Genomic DNA, 19,335 nt, shown 5'->3' with positions numbered 1-19,335 from the left:
GGGAGGAAATACTGTAAATGTCCAATCAATTTGTCTGCATAATGTGGAAACTGAGAATTAATAAAATCTTTGTGAAAATTTAAATCAGTAAATACAGGCAGGGTGTCATTAAATGACCCAAGAAATCACTTTACTGATAAATGGCTTCTCTCTTCCATCCCACCCATTGATACAAATATTGCAAATATCAAAAGGATTATGTTCAGCTAGCTCAATTTTGGTAGACTGTCACACTGTAATTCAGTTTATACCCTTGCCATAAAAACATTTGAAGTCAGTTCCGTTAATTTCTGTAGTATTTATGGCATAAAAATCTTTTTGAAAAGATAGATTTTATCATAATATAACAAGATAGTACTGAACACAAAAGAAAATGACCTTCACTCATGTATGGAATAGTTGAACGAGAAAAATCTGATTACAGAGGTAGATAAAAATCACTCTCTTTTTTCAGCACAGTCAGCTTTAGTTTGTGCCAGATAAACAAAAATGCCCTGCTCCTACATGTTTTCAGAAGTCTAAATTCAAATATATGGGTTTTTTTAAAAAAAGAACAGAAAAAGAAAACAGCGAATTTAGGAAGAGAAAGCATTTGTCATTTTAAAATTCAGCCATTAATTTTAAGAATTCGAGGGCCAGTCCTTGAATTGCTATAGTTCGATAGCTGTTAAAATTTATATTTTCTTAAAGAACCAAATAGAAATGTGATAGTAATAACACTATGGGGACAATATGACTGAGCTACTTGTAGAATATCAGTCTTGTTCTTTTTTATATTCCACAATAGGTAAGAAGATATCATTGGCCAAACTACAAGTCAGTATTGCCCCAAAATACAGAAGGCAGGCAGGAAGGAGGGAATTCACTTTCCCCTCACCTGCCTTCTTTCTCTTTTGTCAAGGGAGCAGCCACGCAAGCAGGTGAGACTTCAAAGTGTGAGTGGGTGATCACCCACCTGCATGGCTATGTCTTCAAAGAGGTCACCTGAACAGAAAAGTACTTTCTTTGCAGGTGCAGCCATGCAGGAAGGTGAAGCATCACCCACCCATATAGCTGCACCCACAGGTACTACTAGTATGTTGTGAAAAAAGCCCCTCAAATGGGATATTTTCAACGTGCTGGGGGGGGGGGGGGAATATTGACTATTTTGTGATAAAATATGGTAATTTATAAAATGCAAAAAAAAAAAAAATACCGGTACATATTCTCTTAGGGTTTTTTGTTTCATATTAATTATCTTTACAATATGTTAACATTTCTGCTATTCTATAAGATACTGCATGTACAACAGGCATAGTAATGCTTTATTTTTCTTTCATTTTATTATTGAATGGCCTATAACCACCTTAGGCTAAGCAATAATGAATGGTAGATTGACATAAATCAGGATGATTATTATTATTATTATTATTATTATTATTATTATTATTATTACCATCATCATTATTATGTTTATTTACACTCCACTTTTTCTGTCCATAAGGAGATTCAAAGCAGCTAACATTAAAAGAGTTTCAATACAATTTAAAATCTACAAATACAAAAACATTAAAACAGGATTAAGTATCATTGGTATTTTTAAAAATTCAGTTAAAATCCATAAAAACATATTCAAAACTAAAAACCACAGTAGCTCCTGACCTGATCTTAAAACTTTCTTCTTTAAAAGCCTGCCTTAATAATAAGATTTTAGCCTGCTGCCGGAAGAACAGCAGGGAGGGGGCATTCTGGCTTCCCTGGGAAGAAGGGAGTTCCAGAGTCGAGGGGCAGCCACCGAGAAGGAAGGCCCACTCTCTCCTTCTCATGAGATGGAGGTGTGACCGAGAGAAGAGCCTTTCCTAAAGATCTTGGGGACCATACATGGAGATTTTTCTTTCAAGGATTCAAAAAGGGAGAGAAATACTAACGGAGAAGCTGTTCTCTTTTCTCATTGTTCACTTTTGTGCTGCAGGTTAATAATCCCCTAAAATGCAAAATAATATGGCTGACAGAAATATTCTAGCATGCAAGCATAGATTGCTTACTGTAATAATGACAGGTTTGGCAAGGGGTGGAGCAAAACTGTGACATGATTTCAGATAAAGTCTGATGCTAAATGCAAAAGTGAAAATTGGGATTTTTTAAACTTCCATAGAATTTGACAGACAGAAAGATGCAGCAAATCTCTAATTATTTAGATCATAACTTATATTTCTACCTGGATTCTTTCTGAAAACAACATAGTTGGATGCCCTGCAGAACAGCTCACAGAGATACATTTTTGTATTTATTTATTTATTTATTTATTTACATCATTTTTACCCCGCCTTTCTCACCGGGGGGACTCAAGGCAGCTTATAATAAACAGGCAAAAATTCAATGCCTAAAAACACTGTACAAAACAACAATTCATATAAAAACAGATACCATTACAAAATAAAATCACATTATATAAAATTTTAAACATATCCAAGATTAAAATCCATTCATCCAGAATCCTCAACATAAGTCTTGGTACAGGTCATGTAGGGTCAACCCTTTGACTAAGCCTTTGGCCTTGTTTTTAAAGACAGACAGTTTGTTTCCCTGCTGCATTTATGGCCTTAGTCATCCACTCTTTCACAAAATCCTCATTATTCTGAAGGCTCTAAATGGCCTCATGGTTGGCTCAATCAATCAGCAACTACTGTCAGTGCACTGTTGCCACCAACAAGAATTTTCCAAAAGAAATAAAGATAGCAGACATGTGATTCACAGTGCATGTAGTCTACTTATTTTCAGTCCTTGTAAATGTCAATGTGCCTGCATCCCTACATTGTTCATCAATTGTGTTCAAACCTGTGTTCAATGATCATCAATTGTGTTCAAACCTGAAACTGTGAGCTTACTAGCATTTTAAACATCATCTCTCAAAAAAAAAAAGAAAAAAAAACCCTCTGCTTTCTTAACACTTCTGACACAAAGATATACCAAAATTTGTTTAGGGTAATTTAGGAGGATAACAAAAAAAAATATCCTCCTTACTCAGCTATGCAATGTTATGGTTGCCTTTCTGAAAGAATCCATTTTGCTTTCACTTGAAACATCATAATATGTAGAGCTGGCAACAAATACAGTAGAATCTCACTAATCCAACATAACAGGCCGGCAGAATGTTGGATAAGCGAAAATGTTGGAAAGTAAGGAGGAATTAAAGAAAAGCCTATTGAACATCAAATTACGTTATGATTTTACAAATTAAGCTCCAAAACATCATGTTTTACAACAAATCGACAGAAAAAGTAGATCAATACACAGTAATGTTATGTGGTAATTACTGTAATTACGAATTTAGCACCAAAACATCACAATGTATTGAAAACATTGACTATAAAAACATTGGCTACTAACAAACTGACTACAAATAAAAATAGAATTGCATAATATGAATTTACAGTAACAACTTTGTTGAAAATTAAATCCGTAAAAAGTTCAGTCCTTGCTGCCTAGAGAAACGGGTGTGGATCTGGGCAGGAGGCAGAGTGCATTGGATAATCCAGAATGTTCGATAAGTGAATGTTGGGTAAGTGAGACTCTACTGTACTTCTCAACAGAAACTTTGATATCTGATATAAATTTCTGAGAAAATGATTGGCATTTATTTACACAAAATATTCCTGTACTTAGCTTTGGATATTTAGCTTCAGATAGCATAGGGAAGGATTAACATCCCTGTGGTGTTTGTTTTGCTGTCTGTGCTCCTGTTCAGAAAATTTCACCTCACTTTCTGTCCCTGTGAGAATTGGATTTTGAAAATTTTGGCTTGGAAACAAAGATTAATAATAAAGCTTCAGTGGAGACAACTTTTCCTCATGAAGACTCTTTCAGGAGTGAATTTCCCTTCCGAGGGGTAGATTTCTCTCACTTCCTGTAGTCTCTCCCTCATCTGTAACTATAAGTCATTTGTAAGCTGGATGTTTGTAACTCGGGAATTGCCTGTATATCTAATCAGTTTGTTGCATCACAAGCTAAAAGAAGCAATTAAAAAATTAGAAATCCTTGTTGACAGATATGGGTCTCTATGAAATTCAGAGAAGCCTACAGAAAATTAAGCAGTCCAAGGTTGTTTTATTAGAAAATGGCAAACGTGCACACACAGTAGTAGTAGAATGGACCAAATAGGGACAACTTGACACTTGTCAAGCAACAGATAATTAAGAAAAGACTGTAGTAACACAGATCTTTAAAAGTGATGACAAGAAGATTAAATCAGTTGTGGTATAAGATAGGTAATGAATGACTGAATTCAGGAAAGAAGGGAATCAAAAGATGTAAAGCTAAATGGAACCAAGTTCAGATTTAATTAACTCTTCTTTATTTGGATGTTTCATTAGGCTAGAGACAGATATCCCTGAGAACATTAATAGTGCCTTATGTTCCACAAATAAATGAATACAAGCATTCATATAGCAATAAAAAACTTGAAAAGGAAATTAAATTCTTGGACACAGCTTAAATTCTAATAGAAAACTTGAGCTACAAAATAAGAACTGCCTTGAAAGAATAGCATTAAAGACTGTCAGCAATTAAAGGGGGTTGTTTGGGTCGTTGGGAAGCTCAGAAGCATTTTTAAAATGGTTAGTCACCTGCAATCCATGGGCTGCATTTTGCTTATCCACACTTCAAATCTTACAGGTGAGAGACACCATTCACTGTAAGAAACCTTTGGAAATCAGGATCAAAGAAAATAAGCAGGCTAATCCACCTCTGGTGTGGGCTGGTCCATGAGGTCACGAAGAGTCGGAAGTGACTGAACGAATAAAGAAGAAATCCACTTCAAATGCTTATCCTCTATGAAAAGTATCCAGAGACAGCATTCCCATCCTTTGCTGTTGTTATTAGGTGGTACTTTCTGACTTATTATGACCTTAAGCCAGGTGAACTTACCTTTGGATTTTCTTGGAAGATTTTTTCACCCAATGGATTGAGGGGGAATTTGAACCCATGGCTGCAGAATCATAATCCAATACATAAAATGCTACAGTATACTGTTCTCAAGCTGGTTCAGTTCTCATTTCTACTCCAGGTCCATCACTACTTTGTTCATTTTTAAAAAATTAACAAACATCTCCTTCACTAAAATATATTTCTACATCCAAAAGAAACGACTATTCCCCACATTCAGAATTACTACAACTGTTAAGACTTATTCCAAGATTTATATTGAACCATTTCTCCTGTCTTTAAAGAAGTACCCAAACTCAGGTTTAACTTGGATGATCTTCATTGAACTCTATTCCTAAAACAATATTCATTCAGCCATATGCCTTGTAGCATAAGATCTGTAAAAAGTGTAGTAATTTATGTCTCTGAAGTCAGTTCATTTTGTTTTTAAATTATCATTAGTCAATTACCATTTTCCCGAATACTACACAAGAAATGAAGAATACAGTGTGTGTGTGTGTGTGTGTGTGTGTGTGTTCTGACCGTTTCTGCCTTAAAATAAACAGTGAAACTAAACAGTCAAAACACACAAAACTTGGCCACAAAAGACATGGTCATCCCCGCTGTGTTTAGACATCAAAACCAAAAAAAAAAAATTCAAACTGGAAGTCACTCAAAACCCCCAAAAAACTAAAACTGCACAGTGTGCATGCGCAGAGTAGTCCCCACCCTTGGAAGACATACATTCATGAAATGCAGCTGCGCGCGAGCATCCCAACTGCCGGGGCAGGCAGATTACAAAACGCGAGGGAGGAGGACAATAGGCCTAAACAACCACAACCGGCAAGTGAACGAGGCAGAGGACAAAAGGGTGAAGGAAAGCTTTCCCCTTTTCAAGCTTTTAAAACATATTTTCTTGGAATTCAATCAAGGACTTTGCAAAAACAACATAGCACAAAGAAGGGACGGAGGGTGAAACAGCTGGGAGGAAAAAAGCCATGCTGCCATTACTTCAGAAATGCCCCAGTTTGCTTACCAGACGCCAACGGAAGGGCTGCGAGGCCGTTTCTTTAAGCACAATCAAGCAGTTCTCTAACAAAATGGGCCCCCATTTGGACATCATCTCCCACAATCCCAAACTGGCTATTTGGGAATATGGGAATTGCAGTACAAAACACCAGGACAGTACAACAAGACTGCTCAAGCCCCTACCATCTTAAAAACAACAAGGACAATAAATACTAAACAGGCAAACTACTTCCAACATTCTTAAAAGAGTGAAATTCAAAACCAGAAATACACAGGGCCAGCTAACACCTTCAAACACAAAAAACACCCACCCTGGAACCAGCCACCCTATCACGCTAAAAGCCCAGAACAACAAATAAAAGGGGAACCATCTGAAAATAAAAGAATTCAAGAAAGGAAACAATCAGGGCCAACTAACACCTCCAAACAAAGGATTCCCCCAGGGAGGAAGCAGCCAGGCTTTCAGGCTGCAAGGCCATTACATGCTACTCAAGGAGACTAGTAACAGCATGCATACCTGCCGCACCAAGACAATTCAGTGTATTCCAGCTCACCAAACTAGGATACCCTTACGAAGAAAACAGCCAGGCTATGCGGCTGCAGGGCTATTCACTGCTATTCCACCTGGCAAACAAACGAATCCAAAAAGCCACAGCAACGAGCGGCCGGGCACATTTGTTTGGATTCATATATATATATATATATATATATATATATATATATATATATACTAGCTTGGAGACCCGGCGATGCCTGGGTCATTTGAGAAAGGCATTGTTTGCCTGTGTTCCAAGTGTAGCCTATATCCAATGTCAGCTGGGTTCAGTGGGTGCGGGTGAGCTCCAACTCCCATATGCAAGTCCCATCGTCCAGTGTCCATCCACCTCCAAACAGAGCCAGTATGTAGAATAGGTCATGAGGGCTCCATGTACCATGTTTGGTCTTGATCAGTCATTTGTGTGGGTCGCGGTGCTCTCAGGAAGTGAGTGAAGGTATTGGAAGTCCCATCGTCCATGGTCCATCATCCTCCAAACTGCACCTGGGTGTAGAGTGAGTCATGGGTGTTCTCTGTTTGAAGTTTGGTCTTGATGAGACATTGATGGGGGTGACAGTGGTCTCAGGAAGTGAATGAATATACTGCAAGTCCCATCATCCAAGGTCCAAGCTCTTTCAAATCTCACCAAGATGTAGAGTGGGCCATGGTGGCTCTATGTGCCAAGTTTGGTCTTGATCAGTCATTGGTGGGGGTCACAGTAGTCCCAGGAAGTGACTGAAGATATTGTAAGTCCCCTCATCCACGGTCCCTCTTCCCCCAAACTGCACCAGGATGTAAAGTGAGCTACCCTGCACCTGCATGTCAAGTTTGATACAGTTTTGTCATTCATGGGCATCACAGTGGTTTGTGGGAGGTGAATTGGATGAATGTACTGCAAATCCCATAATCCTTGGTCCACCCTCCGTCAAACTGCTGCAGCATGTGAAGTGTGTCATTTGGGATATGTGTGCCTGGTTTGGTTCAGTTGTGTGATTTGTGGCAGTTGCTGTGGTCTCAAGAAGTGAGGGAAGGTACTGCAAATTCCATCATCCTTGGTCCTTCCTGCCCCAATATACATCAGGATGTAAAGGGGTCGACAGGAGTTCTGTGTGCCAAGTTTGGTCCATTTCTATCATTGGTGGGCATTACAGTAGTCTGTGGGAGTTAAAGTGTTTGAAAGTACTGCAAATCCCATCATCTGTGGTCCATCCTCCCCCAAATGGCAGCAGGTCATAAAGTGCATCGTGGGGATGAAGTGTGCCAAGTTTGGTGCAGATCCGTCATTCCTGTTGGTCTCAGTGGCCTGGGATAGTGGCGGCCAATCAAAACGCGAGCACATATTCCGCCAGGCCAATCAAAACGCTGATACATACTCCGATTTCACTTTTATTATATATATATATATATATATATATATATATATATATATATATATATATATATATAAATATAATATAATATATATATGAGAGAGAGAGACATCCAGCATTACTTTGGGGGTTTTCCCCACACAGCACTGTCTACTGAACAATACACTTGCTTTCTTATAAACACTTCTTGTTGGAAACTGTAATAGATTGACAGCATAATGCAACCTTTCTTAGTTTTCATACAGCAAAACAGTTTTATGGCCAAATAAATGAAGAAACCTTTTCAAGAACAGTTTGCTATGTCAAAAAAAAGATTTCACTGTACATTTTTTATTTCTTGGAATCAGTCAACATTTTAATCTCTAAAGGTACCCTAAAAGATTAGATTAACCTTGATAAATAGGTATCTTGTTGCTTAAAGTATATCCTATATTCTTCCTCAAAGTGACGAAAGAGACGTTGTATACGAGTAACTTTCCTAAAGTTACTTTTAGGCAGTGAGTAATTAAAAAACAATTAGAGAAATGTATGGAGAGTGATTTGATATAGCATCCTCAAAAGTATAGTGACCACCATCCAATATGTCACAACAGAGCACAATTCTCTCTTTCTCACCCACCTCTGATCTCTACAAACTTTTTTAGAATCCTTTGAATTTTTTCCCCAGTTCTACTCTGATTGTAGGTGGAAGAAATGTTTTCGCTGCATGTGAGTACCACCATTTTAATCTTAATCATTTATCTTCATAAATAGCCATATTTACACAACCTGGAATATAGAAGCCACTTAAAAGGTATAGTTCAGATCCTTTGTACTCACATGAGTAGTTATACCATACAACTCTTTCAACTCAGTAGAAGCAAAATATGCTTTGATCTATAGAGCACCTTGGCTGCATAATAGAGTGGAAGAAGTATCTTTCTTTTGCACCTATTTGAGAAACATACTGTACTTTCTTTCTTGAGACAGATTATGAAAATTTCCAAATCAAAGCATCTGTTCAAAGAAAACAAATCCATGCTGTCAAAAGCATTTGTAAAGAAACATATGAATTTATAGCTGAGTAACTCAAGAAAGGCCACTACCATAAGTGGGGAAAATTCTCCTTTGATTATCTTACCACTGACTACCACTGAATCAATCCAGATAAAATATACTTCATATCAGGAACTTTTCTCTAGGAACAGAGGCCCCAAATCAATAACTGAAATCATTATTGCAGGCTAAAAGCTGGTATGGCAAGATGAACATTCTTTTCCTTACAACTCACTGAAACAGAAAATGGTCACAATAACCACAACACATTCAGGGATAGAAGACATATGTCTCCTTGTGATTCTCATCTATTTCCACACAGGAATCAAAATAAAAAGAAACTGGTATACACACCTAAAATTAGATGCTCCTTTCCTACAGTATCAAAGGCATTACAAGGTTTCCTGGCTCCCCACTTTTAAGTACACGCACTCAAACTGAGGAATAGGGCACCTGGTCAGGGGGATGTTTTCCCAGTAGACCACTGCAACTCCACCCCCAGGCCTTGCCTGCTGCTGCTGAAAGTATCTTGGTGGGCAGAGCTGAGAGAGGACCCTTCCAGACAGGACCAAAACCTGTGATGGGTTCTGGATTAGCTTGAGGCATCAAAACAACAACACAGGCTAATCTGGTTTTACCCACAATAAACCTGGATTTCCAGGTTGGTGCCGGGTTTAAAAAACACCAGCAAAGATTCAGACCTTTCAATAAGGCCCGGTTCTTTGCTGGTATTGGGCCTGTGGGCATTGACTCTCCGGACCGCCTTCTCCCATCCCCACTGCCACCACCCCCACCCCCCACCCCCCACCCCCACTGCCACCCCCTGGAGAGGCCTCCCTCCAGGCCTCTTGGAGTAAGATCCTGTTGCATCAGAATTACATGTCAGAAACTTTGGAGGCGAGGGCTCTCCAAAACTTCAGTTCCACACGGGATTTTGGTCCATTTGGAAGGACCCAAAGATATAACCCCTTCACCTCATCCAGCCAGGTCTCTGTATTATAAGATTACTTTTATAAGAACCAGAAGGGTGTTTTAAGTATATAACTAATATTTAGTGCAGATGTCCATCTTGTTGAACCAGAAGAGCTATTATGTTTAATCTATATTCAACTTTAGATTCTGACTTTTTACTCTGTTCTTTATTCAGAAATCTATTTGGAATGCTATTTATTTTATATCATGAGGATATTTATAATAGCAATACAAATACTTGACTAAATGGGAGAGAAATGCCAAAACTGATGAAATTGTATAATACAATTTTGCACTTTAAAAAATAGCACTAACTCTTCAGAAATAAAAGAATAAGATGCTTTTGAAAGATAATTTTACACAATCTATTCATGCCAATATTAGTTATCAGCCATAATCATAAGCCTTGTTCCTTTTCTTTGTGTTTTATGAAATGAAATTTGCAAGGCCTCTCCTAAAAGCGACTGTCCTTACTTCAAAACATCTCATAGTAACGAACATGATGGATTTTCCTTCTCATTTGGGAAGAAGAAAGACAGTTGCACAGTATTTCTTTAACATTTCACCTCCAGAACCCTCTTTGGGTATGACTACTACTAATCCAAAACCGAGGCCACATCTACACTGACACATAATGTTGGAATCACAGACGCCTTAAAGGGCCAGACTTAAAAGTGACTTCAAAACAGAGTATATTGAAACAAAAGGGAAAGGATGCAAGGATACTAAATACAGTTCCACTGGTCAAAACTCAAAAAACCCAAACCAGACCTGGTTCAAAAGGTAAACAGAAATGTAATTCAGATTAACTGGATGCAAAGAGCAACAAGTCAACCAAAGCGCTCTAAAGCAAAACAAAAAGGCACAGTACACAAATGGTTAACAAAGGGAGTTGCAAGAAGAGAAGCACCGTCAGCCGAAGTCCAAGGTCAAAGCAGGAGGAATTCAAAATTGAGTTGCTCCAGTGTCCGCAGAAGTAGCGTCTTTAGCCAACCCGGTTCAGGTCCAAACTGCAGATCCGAGTCCAACACCAAACATGAAACAGGCAGCAGCAAGACTACAAGAAGCTTTCCCAATACACAGCACCCAGCACATGAACGCACATCAACACCTTGCCTTCTGCAAAGACTCCTCATCCCTGAACCCACTTTTATCTACAAATCACCATCAGAAGATGAACTGACCCCATCACCATCCCCCGCAGCTGCTCCCAGCTCTTCATGTGAATTCCCTTGACTCTCCCTCCAATTCCTCCATCTCCTGTCAAGACTTAGATCCCCCCCAAGAATCAGTTGGATCCCCTGATTGCCAGTCTTCACTCCCAGAGAACCCCATAAAGGTATCACTAGTTGTTGGTGCCTCACAAATAGCTTGCACTTCTCTTATCTTAGTCCAGTCCATGGTGTCTCCTTCTTCTCCTTCACTCATTGACCCATCATCCCCAGAGAATCCCTGGGTAAGTATGTTCCGAATCCTCGTTCTCTGCTGCTCATCATCAGATTCCTGCTCCCGAGTAACCCTTTTTCTCCTTCTCGCACCCATACTACTGTTTGTAACGTTACTCACAGGCTCCACTACAACACGTAATGAGATTTCATACTGTATTATACAGCCAGTATAGACTCATATAATGTAGAGTTCAATGTAGTTAAACTGCATCACATGAATATGCGCTGACCATATAATGCAGTTTGAAACTGCATTATATGGCAGTGTAGATGGGGCCTAAAATGAACTCATATAATTTGCTGGAAAAAGCAGATTTGAGGGAAAAATTAAATGCTTTTCCAAGGTATCCTAGAATAACAGATTTTTATGTAAAGTTCTCAATATACTGTTAGCCCTCCACATTTGCAGGTTTAACTTTTCTGTATTTGATTAATATGTTTTCTCTGAAATTGCTACATTTTCCGGAGTGATTCTATGGTGGACCACAGAGTTGTCCTGAACCTATGGATTTCTGGAGAAGTGTTTTCTCAGGTTTAAAAAATAGTGGATTTTTAAAATTTGTGATGTTTCCATTTTGAAAGCAGTCCTGAGTCCACAGGCCCTGTAAAAGTAGAAGACCTAATGTATTTTTCTGCAGTATGAAGCAGAAACCAGAATATGTTCTACCGTGTTCCCCAAAAATAAGACAGTGTCTTATATTAATTTTTGCTCCCAAAGATGAGCTAGGTCTTATTTTCAGGGGATGTCTTATTTTTCCATGAAGAAGAATTCACATTTATTATTGAACAAAAAATGAACATTTATTATATACTGTACAGTAGTTGTCATCACAAACCAGCATAACCAGACAAACTGTGAATCCTATCAAGAATTTCTTGTTACTACCAATATTTCCATGTACAACACTTTATGGTACGTACATTTACCGATCCTGCATGCTCTGGTGTTCTGTTTGGCGGGCATGCTTCCAAACAAAAACTTTGCTAGGTCTTACTTTTGGGGGAGGCCTTATATTTAGCAATTCAGCAAAACCTCTACTAGGTCTTATTTTCTGGGGATGTCTTATTTTCGGGGAAACAGGGTATTTAGTAAAGATTAAGCATTGCTTTGGTTCTTGTTCATTACCAATTTCTCAAAAAACCAACTATAAAATATAGATGTCAGCATGGTCCAATGCATAGTCTTCCACATTATGGAATCATGGAGTTACCTAGGCTAAATAACATCTTCTCTGCCAATTCTTAGAGCACTTGTTAAATAGCTTTGCAGCTGAATTTCTGAAGCAGTGGAATAGATGCACTCCACTCAGCATTGTATGTGGATGAAAAGAGCAGTCAGTGCCTAAGCCCTGTAGTTCCACGTTGACTCTCTAAAGCTGATGAATCATTGTTGCTTCTCTCCAGGCAACTTAGCAAGATGCTTTTCTAGTAGAATCAAACGCTTATTAGCTCACTTGCACTCTAATCTTGGAGGGTCAAAAAGTCAGCTAACACAAAAAGACAACTGTAAGACCATCAAAAATCTCCTAAAATGTTTTAACTCTTCAGAAAATTCCATTGCCAGGTAGAATAAAATATTGGACCTCTATCATCTTAGAATTTGAGCAGATTTTTAAAAATAAGATTGGCTACTCGACCTTCCCAAGAATTACTAACTATAGAATAAATATTATTAGACACATTCAGCTCTTTTAAACACTAGTAAGTCACCTGAAATAGGAACTTTTTATATCCCACAGAGTCCAAACAGGAGAACAGAGGTGTACCATGGAAGTTAAAATATTAATACACTTGGTTCTATTTAAAATTTAATCACATAGCTTAATGGCAAGCCATATAAATATATATGTAGTACGTATATGTGCTCCGTTATCAAGAATCTACATATGATTAAGATATTGTGATCCTAGCAACTATGTTATAGGGCAAAACATTGTAGTGCATAGAGAAACTCCTATAAATAGCAACCTTGAAACATACAGATGAATCCACAAGTACAACAAGCAATTACTATAGAAAGTTGAAAAATCATCATACCTTTGAGCACTGTTTGTGATTCTGGCACCAAACCAAGGAACCATTATTCTGGAAGAGAAAAACCAGGGAGCATTAGTGATATATCTTCTTCAAAAACTTTCTACATTAATTTTCAGCTACATTTTACAACAAACATTAATAGATTTGGGAAGTCTGAATAAGCATAAGTAGTTATGGTGAATTAAACCTGCACAAATCTGGACTTTCAGGGATAATTTGCGAAACAATAAAAGATTGCCCAGCATGGAATCAAACCCTGGTCTCCAGAGTCATAGTCCAACATTCAACCACTGCACCATTTTTCCTATCCTAGTAGGAATGCTACTGGTTGAAATCCTCCATATGTTTATTTTATAACCCAGGTAAAGAACCCTTACAAATACCAGTATGAGGGGAAAGAGCAGATGTTGTGATCAAAATGATTTATGTATTTTACTGCATTTACTGCATTTAATCATGGTTGACCTGATCGTGGTTTTAATTTGAATACAAAGTGAGTCCCCTTCGGGGTGAGAAGGGCGGAATATAAATGCTGTAAATAAATAAATAAATAAGTGTAATCCACTGCATCCAAGTCATCCCTAATTCAGATGAAGAGGAAGGGAAAACAGAGAAAATGTTGTGAGACATGGTGAAGGTAATGTTTAATTTTACACCAATGCGTAGAAAACTACTTCCATATTCATGGGTATGCATGTTTTATGAGTCAGTTTAGGATTCCGTAGAGGTGTACTTTTCTCACTTCCTTGGTGCCTTTGCCAGCACCAGTAAAACACTCCAGTGCTGTAGATCCTTCTCTGCCAGTGGAGCAATAAGGAAAACCTTCACTGTATTCAAAAACTTCTCTGTCAGTGGATCTTAGGGCTATGAAACCAGCCAACGGAAGGACCTTTCCATAATATTTACAAATAAAAATACTTACATCTTGACAGATCTTAAACTGAAAAGTACATTACATCTTCAACAGTCAGAACTTCAAATGTACTGATCTTATGGTTGGCAGCAAAGACTCATAAATTATCCTCAATGTATTAAAGCACATGTATAACTGTGAAACGTAATACTTGTGCAAATGCTTATGAAAGGACAGGAACAGAAATAAAAGTTTAGGAGGATGCCATAAATAACATAAGTTAACAAGAATGCTTCAGCAGACTTAGTGCCAGTCAAGGATTTATTATTTCCTGTTACTAAACCTAGCCAGCAGTAACTTTAAAGTAATATTTCATGCACTACTTTCTACTTCTTATTCATTCCTTCTTCTTATGAGAGACTGACAGAAAAGAGCAATGATTGCAATAACAGATTAGCAGTAACTAGCTGCATTATTTTACGGCTGTGTGGCCTCCTTTCAGGTTAAGCCCTCTTGCCTTTGGAATATATTGGTTGGAATAATACCCCAATAAATATCCATACACACACTCTGCTGATTCTTTTATTGATTCTCCCACTACTCTCAATTCCTGGATTAAACAGATAATCTTGATTTCAAAATTTTATTGCCTATAGCCATAGACTACTGCAAACATTCGTAGCAAAATAAAAATGTTATTACTATATTACATGGCACAATATAAATCCAAAAACAGATTGTTTAAAATTTGTGAGGTTTAAAAACTATTTAAAACTTCTAAAAAGGATGTTTTTAAAATTTCCCATATTAAATTACCCAAGGTGTAATACATTATATACTATACATATGAGTTGTTTAGATCTATTTCCATTTGGTTTCAAGATGGATGATAAGACAGAAACAGTTCTAGTCACTTTGGTGGCCTACACAAGGAACTAGAGAAGAGGACTGTTCCTGTTGGTTCTGATGGACCTCTCAGCAGCTTGCAATATCATTCACCATGGTATCCGTCTGGGCTGCCTCTCTAGAATGGGGCAGGGAACACTACTCTATGGTTCTAGTCTTTCTTGGAGGGGCAAATTCAGAAGGTGGTACTGTCCAGGGCTCCTATTTGATGTCCTGGCCATTGGTTCCAGAGGCCCTCAGGCACAACTTTTGTCCACCATGCTGTTTCATATCTACATGAAACCACTGGGAGAGGTTATCCAGAATTCTGGTGTACTGTGTCACCAATAAGATGATGACTCTCAACTCTATTTCTCCTTTCTCTCTTATTCCAAGGATACTGTCTTAGTATTAAACAAATGTCTGCCATCAATGATGGACTCGATGGCGGGAAACAAACTGAAGCTTAATCCCAACAAGACAGAAGTCAGTCAAATGGCAGATCAGGGAACAAGGTACTGTACTGGATAGATTGCATTCCCCTTGAATTCTCACACTTGCAGCTTGGTGTTCTCCTGCACTCAATTTTGAGCCTAAGTGTCCAGATATTAAGCAAGGCCAGGAGTACAGCTGGTGCACTAATTTTAATTGTGCAAATGCACTACTGATAAACGGCTGAAATTGGGACATTCAGGCACAAGCTATATACCTATTCCTTGATTTGCCTTCTGACTGACACCTGGGATTCAGTTTAGGTCTTATCTCCTGATTTCAAAGACACTGTTTCTTTTACTACACTGGGTTCCTCAGTCAGTAATAGAATGGAGGAAGGTGAACAAACTGAAACTTAATCCAAACAGAAACACTTCTGTCCTGGCTGGATTAAGTTTCATCTACTCACTTTCCTCCAGTCTATTACTGACAGCAGAACCTGGTTTAGTACAGAAAAAGTGTCCTTGCAATCAAATGGAAAGGAAACAAGCCCTCAACCTAATCCCAGAACTCCAGATGACCTTTCTCAGAGGTTTCATGTAAATATTAAACAGCATGGGGGACAAAACTGAATACTGAAAAATACCTCAGGCTAGTGGACAGGGTAACTATTAGGCATCCATCGGCACCACCTTCAGAGTTTCCCTCTTCAAGAAAGACCAAGCTACTGTAAAACAGTGTCTCTTTTAATCCAGAGAGGTAATACAGAAAAATACTGTGGTCAAAGTTACTGAAAGTTATTGAGGGGTCTAGCAGGATTAACAGGGATGTGTTCCTTGTAAGACATTTACTAAGGTGAATAGCCTGTCTCTTTTTCCATTGTCAGACCTGAAACCAGACTGAAATGAATCTGGATAATCTGTTTCATCCAGAAGCACCTGCAGTTTAGAGGCCACAACACACTCTAGAATCCTACCAAAAATAGAATATTGGAAATTAAACTAGTCTCAGTTACTCTATCTTATTTCAGACTTACTAGAAACAACCAGGAAATTGATGCTTCATAAACTCTATAGATTTCATTGCATTACTTTTATATAGGGCCAGACCTACTAAGGCAAAGTGGCATTATTTCTTTCTAGATCACTTGCTGCCTCTTCGTTTAACACATAATGTGGATAGATTAAAAAAAATCACTAACTGTTGAATAACAATAGCTATTTGAGAGGTGTTAGTAATTACTCACATTAGCTGTTTTCTTTTATGTTAAGAAACATTAATCTGGCCACGAACACATCCCAAACAGTGTTATACATTCATGGCTGGCTTAAGCCTTATCATTAAACTTTACTGCTAAGCACCAGGAATTGACTGACAACCTTTTCATATGTGCCACTAAAGATGTCCCTGATCACCACGTCCCACCAGCGGTCGCAAAGGAGGCCTGGGGACCTGTCGCCCCACACCCTGTTCCGTTGTGGCTCCTCCACCTTCCTCATCACATGGGGGAAACCCTTTATTGGTGGCTTGACTCATCTTTCTTTATGGAAAGACAGGGAGCCTGCCATTGTCTGCCATCGCAATGTCTTCAGTGGCAGCAGCACTTCAGCCATTGAGCTGCCCCGAAAGTAGTTAGCCGGGTGTGATGGGGGGCATTGAGTTCTATGGCAGAAGTCCTAAAATATTGTCAAGCTGCTTTATTTATTTCGTGTCAAAAGCATTGCATAATAAATAACACATAAACACAGATTAATACTAATGAGACAAAAGGGCCAGGCCACTCATTCATAACTGAACAAACTCGCCAAATGTACAGCAATATTACTGTGTATTGAACAGCTATATGAACAGTATATACACATATTGCTCGGCAATGCACAAATTGTTTAAAAATTCATTCGAGGTATTTTCCAATATCTTTCTGTTCATAACCAAAAATGACAGAAAATCAATTTTCAGGAATGTGAAAGAAAATCCTTTTGAACAGGGAGCAACGTTTTCCTCATCTGTTTCACTTCATCCCAGTGCCCAAGGACAAAGATGTAAATTACAAAATCATGAAGTATGCTTTTTTCAGACATGTAATGATCTGATGGTATTTGACAAAATTGATCATGGCAGATGGAAGACGTATACCAGCCAAATCCAAGGCTAAAGATGCAAATAGATTTATATCCTGATATATTTAGCACCTCAGGCTCTTCTTCAGAGAATGAACTAAAGAAAATGTAATGTATAATGAACAGAAATGGGTTTAGTTTAAAATCCACAACTCCCTCTCATTTTCTGTGTTCTTAAAACATTCCTCTAGAAGCATCCATCTATAACTGAGGGAATTCTTGTTTTCAGACTCCTAGGAAAAATGGCAACTTTTCCTAGATAGTACCACTTCAGAGCACAGGTGGACTCTAACATGTTCACCAGTGGTTCAAATAGTGGTTCTCAGCTGCTGGATCTTTAGATGTTTAAGTCCTTTGATTTCTGGTTTCTAGGGATAATGTCTCTTAAAATTCCATTTAAATCATCTGGAGGGCCAAAGGTTGAGAACTACTGTTTTCAATAGCCTTTACCTCTTGCCTGATTTACTAACGACCTCATCACATTAGGCTGAGGATTTACCATGCATAGTGGCGAATCCATGGGGGTCCTGGCGGGGTGTATGGAGAACACTCGCATTGCGCAATTTACCCTGACCCCCATTCCATAGGAGGAAGTGTCACCGCCTGGCTTCCCCCATTGCTCCTAAGGCAACACGGTGGCAGAGTGCCGATTCCTCTCCTCTTTTACCATGGAGCCCAGTCGGAAATTGGTGTGCATCATGGGAAGGGCTCCATGGTGAAAGGGGAGAAGAAGTGGCATAGGGTGGGTAAATCAGCCTGTCTTTAAAGACTGTATACCCTGGCTTCCTCAGTGTTGGGTCTACATATGTGGGCAATATAGAGTAGAAGTATCTGCAGAAGACAGGGGCAAAACCAATAACACAACATTTCAATGTCATTAAAAATGAGGAATTCCTAACATCACTCTAGCCTATGATGGTGTGGCATGTTGTACTAAACATATACATTCAAATCCACAAATAAGAGGGCTGCACACTGCACATCTCTAGAAAGTAATTTCCTGAAATTTGCAATTAGATAAACATAAATAAAAGAAATACAAGATCTTAAAAAGAGAAAGGCAACCGATTCAAGTTACAAAGGAACTGCAAGTGTTGCTTTTATTTCTAGCTACTTGCAATTTTTTCCTTTCACACTTTGAATATAACTTAGAACTAAGAGGCAAGAGTACCTGGATTTAACACATGAAAAGACCTCTCTAGTCAATCACAGTAAAAAAAAAAAGAGGATAATTCCACACTATGATAATGGCTTTTAACAGATCTCTCAGGATGGATTTATGGGCACTTACATACAGGCCAAAATCCTGTGAAAAACTATAATTTTAAATGCCAGTTCCTCTCAGGATTGAGGCCACACAGCAGTCCCAAAAGCTGGGATTTTTCAAGGTGGTGGGTGGCTACATGTCCTACCAGGGAGACCAGAACTCAAGCCAGGAAAGCATCTAGTCAGCCAACAGTCCCCCATTTCCCCTCTAAACTTACCAAAGGGGCCTGGCTGCATCCTCAAGCTCCTCTGGGAAAGCTACCGGAAATTGAGGGGCCTGAGGATGAAGCCAGCCCCCTCTGGTAAATTGAAGGGGAAACTAGAGGCTGGGAGGGGTGGGTGAAGTGCTCTCCCACTCCCTCAAGCTTTTAGAGCCCAAACAACTGGAATGGCAATTGGGGTTGGCCCTAGGGATCGTGAAAGGCAGTTCTGAGAGTCAATCCCCAGAGCC

The 19,335-nt window shown here is 38.7% G+C and overlaps 1 protein-coding gene across 1 annotated transcript in view; it reads right to left on the bottom strand.

The window, feature by feature from the left end:
* Nucleotides 1-19,335, bottom strand: part of anos1 (anosmin 1) — a 138,778-nt gene that overhangs the window by 106,454 nt on the left and 12,989 nt on the right. The window contains exon 2 of the mRNA XM_008107183.3: nucleotides 13,329-13,376. Within this exon, the coding sequence (XP_008105390.1) occupies nucleotides 13,329-13,376 (48 nt within the window). The remainder of the gene's footprint in view (nucleotides 1-13,328; nucleotides 13,377-19,335) is intronic.

Source organism: Anolis carolinensis, chromosome 3, assembly GCF_035594765.1.
Source record: "Anolis carolinensis isolate JA03-04 chromosome 3, rAnoCar3.1.pri, whole genome shotgun sequence".
NCBI classification, from domain to species: Eukaryota; Metazoa; Chordata; class Lepidosauria; order Squamata; family Dactyloidae; genus Anolis; species Anolis carolinensis.
Note: the sequence above shows the minus strand (reverse complement) of the source record. Positions and strands in the feature narration are given on the sequence as shown.